General features: G+C 41.6%; 1 protein-coding gene across 1 annotated transcript in view; it reads left to right on the top strand.

Moving 5' to 3' along the window:
- Nucleotides 1-13,535, top strand: part of CDAN1 (codanin 1) — a 232,752-nt gene that overhangs the window by 38,918 nt on the left and 180,299 nt on the right. Inside the window, exons 2-3 of the mRNA XM_086937098.1 lie at nt 8,840-9,567; nt 11,711-11,929. Of these exons, the coding sequence (XP_086793224.1) occupies nt 8,840-9,567; nt 11,711-11,929 (947 nt within the window). The remainder of the gene's footprint in view (nt 1-8,839; nt 9,568-11,710; nt 11,930-13,535) is intronic.

Raw genomic sequence — 13,535 nt, 5'->3', positions numbered from 1 at the left:
TGGTTTTGTCAAGGCATTTGCAGAAAGGACAGTGTTGGTGAAGCTGCCAGGCCATTATATGGCTGAAACAGGAAATATTGGCTGAAAGGAAATATGTCTTTTATTTTTTTTTTTATTTTTTTTCTTAAGTTTGAAGTTTATTAAGGCATGAAGAAGAAAAGACAGTACATGAAGAAACAGTCATAAGTTATAAAAACAAGAAATCTCTCTTACATTACAATGGAATTGTTCATAAAAATAACGTAAAAAGAACAATATGTATTAAGAAAGTCAGGAATATTGAGGGTAAGGGAAAATCATTAGAAGTATATAACTTAGAAGTGACAATAAGAAAACATAGTTTGTACCAATAAACTCATATATATTAAGATAAAACAATCATGATGGTTTTTGAACTTCAACATTGCGTAATGGAGAAATGGGAGATGGTCTGGAGATCCTGGATAGATATTCGGTAAGGGGGAGCCATAGAAGGTCACGTTTAATTGCTAGGGAAATAGGGGAGACAAAATTTGTGTCCAGACGATGGTTAAAACACACTGCGTTCCACCATGCAGTGAAGGAAACGTCTTTAGCCTGTTTCCAATGTGATGTAATATGATGAAAGGCTATGGCTATCAGGAGATCAAGTAGTTTGTGTTTATGGTGGGGTCCAGAAAGATCAGGGGAAAGGGCACCTAGAAAAATGTGAAGGATGGAAAAGGGAAGAGTGATGTTGAAAAGTTTTTGGATTTGGGACCAAACTACGTGCCAGAAATGGAGAATGGGAGGGCAGTCAAAGAGCATATGTTTCAAATCAGCTATAGGACAAGAACAGGACCAACAGGTGGAAGGAGTGTCCAATGAGAAAGAAGACAGAATTAAGGGAGTATATAATGTACGATTATAAATAAAAAATACGGTTTGGGTAGTATTGGCAGCTCTAGATGTACTGTGAATTTTAGACCAAATTTTATCCCAAAAGATAGGGAGCCAGTTTTGAGACCAGTCTTCCTCCCAAGCCAACTCAACCTTAGATTTAGAGCGTTCAGTCGATGATTGTATAGCTTTATATAGAAAAGAAGCAGAGGGGGACTGGTCCAGGGCATTAGAGATGGAAAGGTGAGGTATAGGAATAGAATTGGTAGTAGGAAGGGAGGAGAGATATTGGACAAGGGAGGGGATCAGCGATAAATATTGTTTACGAGAAGAGGAAGGTAATGAAAATTGGTTTTGAAGAAGGTGAAAAGGAAGAGGACCAGTATCAGAAATAAGTTGAGAAATCCATTTTAAACCACGAGAGTGCCAAGATTTCCAATAAAGTGAGCGATTGCGAATTTGAAGGTGTTTATTATGCCAAATAGGTTGAGTGTGAACAGAAGAAGCAGAAGGATAGGAGGATAACAAGTAAGGCTGAAGAAGGGAGCGTGTGTGAGAAATGATAGGAGATCGGAGAGAAGAGACATTAGAGGAAAAAGAAAGAACTTCACTAAAGTCATAGGGATGGAGGAAGGATGATTCTAGTGTTAGCCAGAGTGGAGGATAATACGGAAGATCTGAAGAGAGCCAACGTAAGGCTTGTTTTAAAGAAAAGGCAGTATGGTACGATTTAAAATTGGGAAATTTGACCCCGCCCAAAGATTTATCCCTCTTTAAAACAGAAAGAGCTATTCGAGATTTTTTACCTTTCCATAAAAACTTCAGCAGAATAGAATCTATTGACTTGAAGTAATGATTAGGGATGTGAATAGGAATCATAGAAATAGTGTAGAGGACCAAAGGAGCTAGCATCATTTTTATGGAGTCCAAGCGTCCCCACCAAGAAAGAAAGAGAGGGTTCCAACGGTTGGTAGAAGTAGTGATCTTAGTAGAGAGAGATTCGAAATTAAATTTGAGGGTATCAGAGAGGCGAGGGGCGAACCAGACACCTAAATATTTAATCTTAGAGGGTTGCCAGGAAAAGCCAGAGGTGTCAAATAGATGTTTGAGGCATAATGGATTCAGGGGGAGTATTTCACATTTGTCCGTATTAAGTTTATATCCAGATACATTAGAGAAAGCAGATACTTGATTAAGGAAGGAAGGTAAAGTTGTTTGAGGATCTGAGCAGTAAAATAAAATATCATCCGCGTAGACCGATAACGTAACTTGTTGTTGGGGGCCATATTGAAAACCAGAAATGTTCTCGTCTCGTCTAATTTTGGTTAAGAAGGGTTCTAAAGCTAGAATAAATAGAAGAGGAGATAGAGGACATCCTTGACGGACTCCTCTGCGAAGAGGAAAATAATCAGAAGTGATACCGTTAGCGAAAATGGAGGCATGGGGACTGGAATAAAGTAAAGAAATAAGAGAAATGAATTTAGGTGGAAAACCAAACCAACGAAGAGCTTGAAACATAAAATCCCAGCCTATTCTATCAAAGGCCTTTTCGGCATCGAGAGAAATGGCAGCTAATGGAGAGGGAAGAGAGGCAGCTCTACTCAAAATGTTAAAGAAAACACGAGAATTATCTGATGACAAGCGACCTTTAACGAATCCGGATTGCTCCGGACCGATAAGTTCTGGTAGCAGAGGGTCTAATCTAAGAGCTATAATTTTGGCGAAAATGTTATAATCAGTATTTACCAGGGAAATTGGGCGATAATTTTTACATAACGTATGATCTTTATCTGGTTTGGGTATGAGACAAATTAATGCTTCTTGAAAAGTTCCCTGAGAAGAGCCAGATTGGACAAAGGACTGAAACAATAGTAAAAGCTTAGGGAGGAGAAGGGAGGAGAAGTGATTGTAAAACTCAATAGTAAAACCGTCCGGTCCTGGGGCTTTGCCTCTACGGAGGTTGAAACAGCATGTGAAATTTCAGAGAGGGAAATGTCTAAATCCAAGGATTGAAAATCCACATGAGAAGAGTGAGGGGAAGGGATATTCTGGAAATAGGATAGAAGGTCATCAGGATCAGGGCTAGACTCAGGAGTATATAAAGTTTGGTAAAAGGAGACAAATTGAGCTAATATATCCCTATATAACAAAGAAACACCAGCAGAATCTAGTAAGGACTCACTCTTTGTTTTTTCCTTGCGTATTTTAAGGTAATTAGCTAGAAGTTTGCCCATTTTGTTTTGGCCTCCATAATAGCGGGAGTTACATTTAAGAAGAGAATTTGAAGCTGCGTTAGTAGTAAACTTATTAAACTCAATTTTGGCAGCGATAAGTTCACGAAGTGAAGATTCAGAGGTAGAGTTATAATAGGTATATTCTAGTTTCTTAATTTTATCCAAAATTTGAGTTGACTTGATAATCGACTGTTTTTTCTTTTGAGAAACAAAATTAATGATAAAACCTCTAGCAGCTGCTTTGAAAGAGTCCCAAACTGTGACAAAGGAAGACTCAGGGAGGTGGTTTAGTGTAAAGAACTCAGAGGCAAAATCTATAAATTTAGTGGAGAAAATGGGGTCCAGGAGTAGAGAATTATTAAATCTCCAGCGTCCCGAATGAGGGGAGAAGGGAATAAGGTCAATATCGACAAAAACGGGGGCATGGTCTGAGATTAAAATGGAACCTATATCTGAATGGGTGGCTAGTTGTGCTAGGGATTTGCTGAGGAAAAGATAATAAATACGAGATTGAGAGTGATGGGTGGGGGAATAAAACGTGTATTCTTTAAGGTCAGGGTTACATAATCTCCATATGTCAACTAGAGCATAGTTTTGAATTGAAGTAATAAATTGGGAATGCATCTTGGAAGGGATAAATTTAACTTTGGAATTCCTATCAAGAAAAGGGTCTAGGACTTGGTTGCAATCACCACCAAAAATAACATATTGTTATTTTTTATATATATATATTTTTTATATATATATTTTATATATATATTAAGAGTAACTAATTTGTCAGAAATAGCAGGCCAAAATAACTTATCAACACCTGTAGGAGCATAAACATTAAAGATAACGATAGGTATTTTATCAATGAGGAGCTTAGTAATAACCCAACGGCCATTATCATCATTTTCATGAGTTACAACTGAAACATTTAACTTTTTATGACATAAAAGAACAGTACCATTTTTCTTACCTAAAGCAGGAGAGTGAAAAACATGTCCTACCCAGCAATGTTTAAGTTTAGTAGCTTCTGTGTCCGAAAGGTGGGATTCTTGTAAAAGAGCTACATTGGCTTTAAGCCGCGCCAAGTGGGTCAGGACACGTTGACGCTTAATGGGGTTATTTAACCCTTTAACATTCCAAGTAACTACTCGGAATTTGTAACTTTAGTAAAATGATATGAGGTAAGATACATTAAGAGATAAGCGAGAAATTGAAGAGAAGCGCAATGAAAATGCGAAAAACAGTAAATGTAAGAGAAAGAGAGCAAAAGAGAATAGAGATGATATAGTAGAGGAAGAGAAGAGAAAGAATTGAGTAAGGGAAGAGAAAAGAGAAGCAATAGAAAAAATAGAGCAATGAGTACAGAAAGGAGTAACATCTCAACTAACAACGAACAAATCAAGAGAACTGAGGGATGACGACGTCAGAAGAGGACGACATCAACAACGGAGACTCACATCGTCGAACACCTGAGGAACCAGCGAAGGAACAAAATGAAGGGAAATACGGATACACCGAGATGAAGACACGAGGTTGGGATCTGTAAAAAGATAAAAATTAGAAAAAACATTAGAAATACATACGAAGAGTAAGATAAGAAGAGAGTACAAGAACATTTGCACAACAGGGGTAGGATATAGAAATGTAGGAGGTAGTCAATCAAATACAGGCATTAGAAACAAGTGACGGCAGGGAACATAGAGGTAGACAAAATGAGAAAACATGGTAAAACAAAGATGGTTAAACAGGTCTTGCAGTGTCCATGTTAACGGTTTCGTGACGACGAAGGAACTCTTCAAGGACGAGTGGATCTTCAAAAGTAGTTGTTCTTTCCTTGTATGTCACCTTGAAGAGGCATGGATGTAGCAATCCATAACGGGCGCCAAGGTCTCTCAAACGTGGTCTTAAATCAAGGAACTGCTTTCGACGATCAGCTGTGACTTTAGCAACGTCCTGAGAAAGGTATAGCCTATGACCTTCCCATATAATTTGTTTTTTAGTCTTTGCTGCTGATAATACTTGAAGAAGATCAGTATACTGGAGGAACAGCATGATGACTCCTCGGGGCTTGGTGGAGACTTTAGGACCAAGTCGGTGCGCACGTTGAATATTAAGAGAGGTGGAAGGAGGAAGATCCAACATTTTTGGCAAAAATGTTTGGAAGAAAGCTGTTGGATTGGATCCTTCTGTAAGTTCCGGAAGATTATAAAGGCGAAGGTTATTCCTCCTGTTGCGATTTTCCAACTCTTCCGACTGTCGCTTCAAGAGAGAGATATCCTTTTCCAAGAGTGTAATTTTTGCGCAGGAAGTTTGAAGAGTTTCTGTAGATTGTTCCACCAATAGAACCCTCGACTCCAAAGTAGACCATTTGTCGTGAAGGAATTGTAAGGTTTTAGTTGTCTCAGCCATGAAGGGTTTGAGTGCACAAAGCTCCTCCAGAATAAGATCCATTGACGCAGAATGTGCTGAGGAGTCTGGAGAGGGAGGGTCTTTTTTCAGACGTTTTATTGAAGCGGGTTGAAGAAGCTTACTGGGTGTAGTAGCTTTAGGAATTGCGCCGTGAGCAGCGTTTGGTTTGATGGGAACAGAATCATCCATAGTGTGTGGCGCAGAGTCAGAGTCTGAGGAAAGTTGCGGTTTGGTCTTGGAGGCTGTAAGCTTGAGGTTGCGAAGCTTCCCCATAAATAACGGGGAAAGGAAGTGCAATGACACCACAACTTGCTAAGGAATGATGAGATTTAGCACAATGGTCGTCACCAAAATATATACTGTCTCCTCAGAGAAATCAGGAAGATTGTGGAGAGAGAGTATCACCTCATGTCCGGGAGAAAACAGACTGAAGCGCTAGTATAACATAGGAGTCAATGTGGAGCAGCGTGACAGCTTGTTGTATAAAGTAGTATATGAGACATGAGGAAGTAACGCTTAGTTATGCTGAGAGAAAATACAGCGTTGTTTCCTGCCACAGAGCCAATAGACACACATCACAAGTGAAGCGATAAGGTGGTGAAGAGGAGACTTATACCAAGAGTTCGGTGTTTGAAACATCCGCATTGCGCACGCTGAAGTGAAAAAGCGGCGTATGGTGAAAGGGAACGTTGCGCGCCAAAAACTGGAGAAAATGGCGGCCGCTGAAGAGCGAAGCGCGTCACTGGTGAGAAAATCGTACACCGCCGGTTTCGAGGAGAGCAGCGTAGTTCTCCCTGCTCACCTCATGTTCCGGCGGCGGAATCTGGCATCAGCGCTCGCATTCGCCTGGTGAATGCGGAGAAAATCGCCGGCTCCGGTGAACGGCTGACGGAGCTCCGAGGTCAAGCCGCCATCTTGTACGGCGTTCAAGCCACGCCCCCCCATATGTCTTTGATTTTAAAAAGGACACCTTGCTATAGTTGTCCTCAGACGCTTTAGGGAACTACTTTGTATGTGTGCCTTGAAGGGTAGACTGCCATCACTCACAATGAGAATAGCTAAAGCCTGAAGTGAGCTGACCCACTGACCTATGCTGAAGTAGAAGGGAAATGTGAGTGACACAATAACAGACTAATGTATGAAGATGGATAGCTGAAAGTATGTTTTATATCTATCTTTGTAAAAACAAAAGGACTTGGCTCGTGCCAGAACAAAATATATCCACATTTGTGAAATATAACAATTTGTAACTGGGCGTGGTGCTCCCAGAATGCTCCTTGATTATATGAAAAAACATGCAGCAGAGTGGTTGCAAGCTTCTTAATTGTTTTGAAAATAAAGTACCGCCAAAAAGGATTTGCAATTTGATTTACAAAAAAATAAGCAAAAGCTACAGGCAGTTGTACTAAGCTATACAAAAGGGGATGATGAACAAAGCGTTTGAGCAAATCAAACACTCACCCCCAGTCAACTGATCTGGATTTAATCCATCACCATTCTTTAGCTCACTCAACCAACCAAGTTCAGACATGGCTATATGCACATCGGTCTGACCCTGTGCCTAATGGGAACAGTCCAGCCCGAACTGCCAAGCCATGTCTTCCCTGGACCGGAAACAAGCATCCTGGGACCAGTTTTGGATTCATAATCCTCATCAGCCAGGCTATCTTGAATCCAGTGGCCAAGTGAGCAAGGGACTCACGTCTGAGCATACCCTGCCAACTTAAGGCGAACAAAGCGATACAAAAGGGGATGATGAACGGAGCGTTTGAGCAAATCAAACACTCACCCCCAGTCAACTGATCTGGGTTTAATCCATCACCATTCTTTACCTCACTCGCCACCCCAGTTCAGACATGGCCATATGCAAATCAGTCTGACCCTGTGCCTCATGGGAACAGTCCAGCCCGAACTGCCAAGCCATGTCATCCCTGTACCGGAAACCAGCAGTTCGGGCTGGACTGTTCCCATGAGGCACAAGGTCAGATCCTTTTGTATCGAGTTGTACTAAGCTACCATTCAATCTTTAAAGGCATGATTTAATAAAGGATATCTGATGCAGGCCTGTATTTAAAGAAAAATCAACATGGAGAATCCCTGTAAAACCATTCACTGCAACATATTAAAAGAAAAACGAGGGGCTCTATTCTTAAAGAAAGTCATGTAAGTGCACCTACAATTCTCTGACCTTTTATTAATGCAGATTTATGTGTTTCAGGAATTCAAGACTGCTCAGTAGTAGGCCTGAAAAACATACCCCTCGGCAAATTGTTGTTAGTTCTATTTTCACAGAAGCAAATATAAGAAAGGCATATTTGCTCATGTGAAAACCTAGAGAAACTCCTTTTCCTATATCCACATCTTTTTTTTTTTTTTGGCAAGGGGTGGCATTTTGCCAACTTGGAAAATGATTTACTCCTGTTGTTATCCAGAGTGAATTCCTAACCTTATCCAGGGTGGGAATGAGTTGGAGAGGAGTTGGTGAATGCCTTTAAACATGTACATTTGTGGATGCACATAACCTCGCTGCGCATTCCAAATCTGGTACTACCACTGCCCACCTGCATTCACACCCTATGAATCAATTTCCAAGCACAAAAATCTTCATGCTCTTAAATCCTCCTATCAATGCAAAACAAGCTTTTGTGCGTGTAATCCAAGCTTACATTTATAAATCGCTTTGAGATTGGGGCCCATACCTTTTTGAGTCTGACATTCTAGCTATAAAATGAACAGTCATTGACCTTGTGCTTGGTATATGCTCACAAGTATGGCAAACAAGGGGAGTGATGCACAGTGAGATGAAGTGATTTGCCCAAGAATTACTTAATATGCTCAAGTAGCGAAGGTAATCCTGTGAGGTCTCGTTTATCATCAGTTGGCAACCAAGACACTGGTAGACATATATAATCTGAGTTTATTTCTAGTAGCGTTTTGTGAAAGCAAATGCCATGATTTATCACCTCACTGCATGACATCAAATGGGAAAAGTAGACTTTTATCCTGGACAGATTTCTGAAGCATTCAGTCCCTCGGACCAGCAGATGTTTTACAAAATTCCACACCCCTCTGTTACTGCTCAATTTGTGATGCTGTGGTGAGGTAGCCATCAAGGGTGAGCTTGTGTTCTCTCATTGAAGGGAAGCCTCTTGGGTTAGTTAGTAATTATATAGTCACCTTTTCTTCATGATGATGCACTTTTGATGATGGTCCACTTCCTCCTCTTATTCCCATATAAATAAACCATAATGTTGACCTAAGCCTAGGTGAAAATAATAACAATTGTTTGAGTTGGATGACTGCATTTTAGTTTAATTGTTCACCTGGTTCATATCTTTATTTTACAGGAAAACTCTGTGAATTGTGACCTCAAGCCTCTTACTTTAGTTCAGAATGATTTTGTGCCTTTCTTGCTAAATTTTCTACGGGAACAGACAAGTCAGATCCTGACCAATGGTCCTTCAACACCCGCAAAGACTCCAAATCCCAAGGCTGGTGTTTCATCTCGCAACAATGAAAATCACAAAATGGGGGGACTTGCTGAAAAGAAACCTGGGACTACTTCCAATCAGAAAGGCAGCAGGACACAGCTATTCTCCCAGACCCCTAACAGCTCATTCAACTCTGAAGCCTTCCCCCAGTCCTCCCCATCGCCACCCAGCGGGTCCTCGTTCTTCACCAAGTCAAGCCTGTCTGCTAGTTGCAGTGATTACCCCAGTCTGGTCTACCAAAGCAGCCCTAGTTTTACCAGCAGCCCCGTGATCTCCCATCAATTTGAAAAACGGTCCTGCCAGAAAAACAATTTAGGGAATTTTATAGTATTCACACCAGATTGTCAACAAGCGAGGCGGAACCGTAAAAAAAATAACAGTTCAGCTTGCACACCTGTCCGCTCGGTGGCTCGGGATCTTGGTCAAAGCCTAAATGACGAGGGTGATAGAGTGGACCACACGCCTGGGAGTGGCGCCAGTAAAAAACAAGGAGGGACAATTTCAGTCAGTCCTCCACCTCCTATGTTCAACCTTCTCAACGTGGAGGAGTTCCCACCAGTAGGAGCAGCGTCTGGCTCATCGAGGTAAGAGTGACGTTTCATGATGCTTTTCTTTCAAATGCTGCTCCGAATTTTAATTGTTCATATGATATTCAAAAATGGAGGCTTGCTTAATGTTCTTCTGAGAGCTCCTGCAGAAGTATCCCATGTGGCGTTCATCTTCAGTAGGAACTGTTCCTGGTGCTTCGTGAGAAGGTATATTCATTGCACTCTGAATTATTGAATCATCCTCAGTGGGTGATATTGCTAAATGCTTCAGGTTGGTACATAATCATGTGGGAAAAACTGATTATTTCACCTCTGTGTAAGCAAATTTAATTGGTATAATATGTCACCTAGTCTTTTCATTGCCGGGAGTTCGAGGCCCATATATCCACTGCTCCGGACCTCATGGTGCTATGAATACAATGCAAACAAAATATGAAAAATATTAAATTGATGTTATCAAATTTATTTGAACTGTTCATGCACAGACAATTGGTAAAAATCAGGAGGAGAAACATGAAACATCTTGTGCTGCAGTGTGGTTGAAGAGTTTTGTAGCAGAGCACAGAATGGTTTATTATAAGAAGCTTCGAGATTTGAGAGGTGTGTGAAACAGGGCTAGTGCAAAGCTGAGAAAGAGGGAAGTTTTATGCTGTGCTAGATGCAAAACGTAATATGTTTGCAATCCATGGTTTGCAATTGCAAAGTGAAGAAATCTTATCACATTTCCTCCATCGTAAAGCCCCTTCGCCGAGCTTCCTCTCGAAGAAAGAGGTGCTTTCAAGAATGCATGCATCATACATACAGTATTTCACCTGCTTTATCTCCATATCTGAACAATAAACTCAAACTGGCTGGCGATCAATAAAAGACTAGAGGCTCAGATGATCTAATTCTTGAAATTGCGAAAGCCAAGAGAATCATGACTACAAAACAGTTGTTCTCCTATGTAGTTCTGAGACTTTGGAATTCTAGTCCAGACCACATAAGACTAAGGGCAGATTTAATACTGACGGGCGGGTAGGTAAGTCGGTCAGGGTGACTGAGACCCCACCCACCAAATTTAGAAGAATTGTAGGCATGGCAGTTCCTGTCAATGTGTTTGTAAATTTTTTTAACGCTCTTGATGGAACCGTGCATCTTAGTTATTTATCTATTTTTTTCAATAAAAAAACCCAGTAGTTGGATCTTTTTCTTTAAAAAAAAAGTGCTCCCCTCGCCATTAGAGTTATTTTCCATGGCGTTTGCACTGGCCTTTAGTGCCAGGGTTTTCCTGGTGGTGACGGCAGTGAAAACTGACCTGTATGTCCAGCCATCTACATTAGATAGGCGGACTTGGAGATTGATCTCCGATGGTCCTTATTCTGTTGGGGGGGGGGGGGGGGGGGAGTACCATGTGAGAGCGGGGTAGACTCCGCTGTAGTTCAACCAAAGCTCCACCCGCATATGAATTGGGCGGGCTGACTTTATGTTGATTGTAAGGATACTCGGTCACAGATGGAGTATCCCTCACACCAGCATTTAAATCTGCCCCAAATCCTAACATTCCTGCTTTCAGGAAAGCATGTTTGACACTAGACTAAAGCCTTCCAGTTTTATTGACCACCCATAATTCACTGTTTACTGTAAAGCACTTGATTTATACCCCATGCTGATGCTCTAGGCCCCTTGCGCTGTACTAAATGTCCCAGTTTCTTCTGTAACTCATCTTGTTCTCTGATACTTGCAAGAAGCTCTGTTGCTTTGTGGCTAGGTGTGCACTATACTCAAATAACACATTTGTGCTGTTTTAATGTAGAACTAAAGGTCGCTCAGCATGATCACAAACTACCTGTTATAAAGAACTGGGTGATAATTTCTAGTCTGAGGGGAAAAGGTGCAGGGAGTGTGGGTGAGGGGGGGGGGGGAGAGGGGGGGGTAGGGGCTTCTGGGGGAATTGCTAGAAAAAACTTTCGGCCATGACGTATTTTGTTTCAACTATGATAGCTGGGATTACAATACATTGTACTGGCTTCACAGCAGACAGTTTAACCACTTAACAATTGAGGATGCCCACTCCTTTTGAGACAAGTTGAAATGAGTACTTTTTATAGCAAAGGTGAACATATTAACATGCACTCTTCTTTCATATTTGTTCCTTGTGATGATGGGAGGTAAAATGCTGCCCTTTCATCCTTTGCAGCAAGAGCAAGCCGTCAAGAAGAATCAACCCAACCCCAGTAAGCGCAGAGCGCCCCCTGTCGAAACCCAAGATATGCTTCACCTCTACCCCTCTCACCAAATCACCTTCTATGGGACTCCTAAAAGGCTGTGAAACCTTTTCTACGGCAGAAGAAGCGAGCGTTGTGTCTTCGCCCCACAACAGTCTGCAAGAGGAGCGGGAGATGCTGAAAAAAGAAAGGTAGGAATTCTTGTGGTTGAAAAGCTTTATTCTAAGTGACTGGAAAACTGGAGTTCCCTGAACCCCTTCTGACAAGTTTATAACAGTCCCAACTCATTGCTTAGTAGGTGATGGGAAGGTCTTTTAAACACTTCATAACTTTAGGTGTGTTTTTTCTACTCTTACATGTGGAGTGTTTCAGGGACCAGGGGCTCCAGCAAAAACTCTGATTGGTGCAGTTTGGATGGTTGTGAAGTGTATTTCTAGAACACTGTGTTTGGCAATGAATCCAGGGCCATATTTGCAAAACCTTTTTATTTGTAAATTCTGTTTACTGAATATATAACAGACAACGAAAGTCAGCCAGACTGAGGACCCATGTCCCTGTGAGAAGAACCACAGTTTAAGGCCATTATCCACATTAAATCGCATGACATTGTGACAAGAGCATACATGGCATAATCAATCCCATCCAATACATGGCCAGAACAGTCTCTCAGAAATATACTAGGGTAGGAAGGGATAGAATATAATATCACCCCTACGGCAAATTATCTTAATAATATTCACATCCCAAGGATGAACAGTCAACGGGGACTTAAGCATCTTGCGATGTGGGACATCTCAATATATACAATCCGCCCACTTTTCATGAGGTCCTTTAATCTATAGGGGTAGCAGGGAACTGACATCAGTTTTATATAAACAAAACCTAAGGAGAGACACACTCTCTCTCTCGAGAAAGAAAGCAAAGAAGAGGGGATGCGCTGGGTGGGAGCTTCTATTCTCTATAAGGAGCACGTGGGAACTGTAGAGAGGTAAGAGAATGGGTCCCCTGTATTAAATAGGCTATTCCGGGGACCCTGGCTTCCGGCCTCTGGAGTATGGTTCGAGAGAGTCATCAAACAGTTGCAGGGCACGTAGTCTGGGGGAGAGAGGGTGGGTGAACCAGCCGGAAGTGTCTAGTCATAGTAAAATAGTGTATGAGTGGCTGCCAGGTACGGGTAAATCTAGTATCTGTGTGATTAATACAGGCAGTAAGTAATTCAAGGGCTAGAACATTCCACACTCGGAGGAACCACGTGGCTATGGGGGGGTTTATTCCAAAATAAGGCTATGGACTGCCTAGCAGCTCCTAACAGGTGTAAAATCAAACACCAGTCTGTGTATGTGTGTAGTGTTAATGGTTTAATGGTCAATAAAGTGACTATCTCTTTGATGTAACTGTGGACCTCCTTCCAAAACATCGTGAGACTCCGGCACGACCACCATATATGGATGAAGTCTTCTCTGTCGCCCTGGCATCTCCAGCACGTCTGGCGTAGTTTGGAAACATTTGGTGCAAGAGGGTTGGGGTGTAGTACTATCTCGTCATTAACTCATACGCTGACTCGCGTTACAGCGTGGTCTGATATACTTTCGGGATAAAATTAAACAAAAAGAATCCACAGAGAAGTATAAGGTATGATCCCTGCAATGGTGGGGAACACACTGTTCTTTAAATACCCCTAGCACACCAAAATGACCCTTCGTGTCTTGCTTCATCATAGGGGTCTTCGCATCCCTCTGCGGAATGCGGTGTGCTACTAACCAGCGATTACGCTGGAGCACTGTTGTAAACTCTGTG

The sequence above is a fragment of the Lissotriton vulgaris genome, chromosome 9 (genome assembly GCF_964263255.1).
Source record: "Lissotriton vulgaris chromosome 9, aLisVul1.2, whole genome shotgun sequence".
NCBI lineage: Eukaryota > Metazoa > Chordata > Amphibia > Caudata > Salamandridae > Lissotriton > Lissotriton vulgaris.
This window is presented reverse-complemented; position numbering and strand designations above follow the sequence as displayed.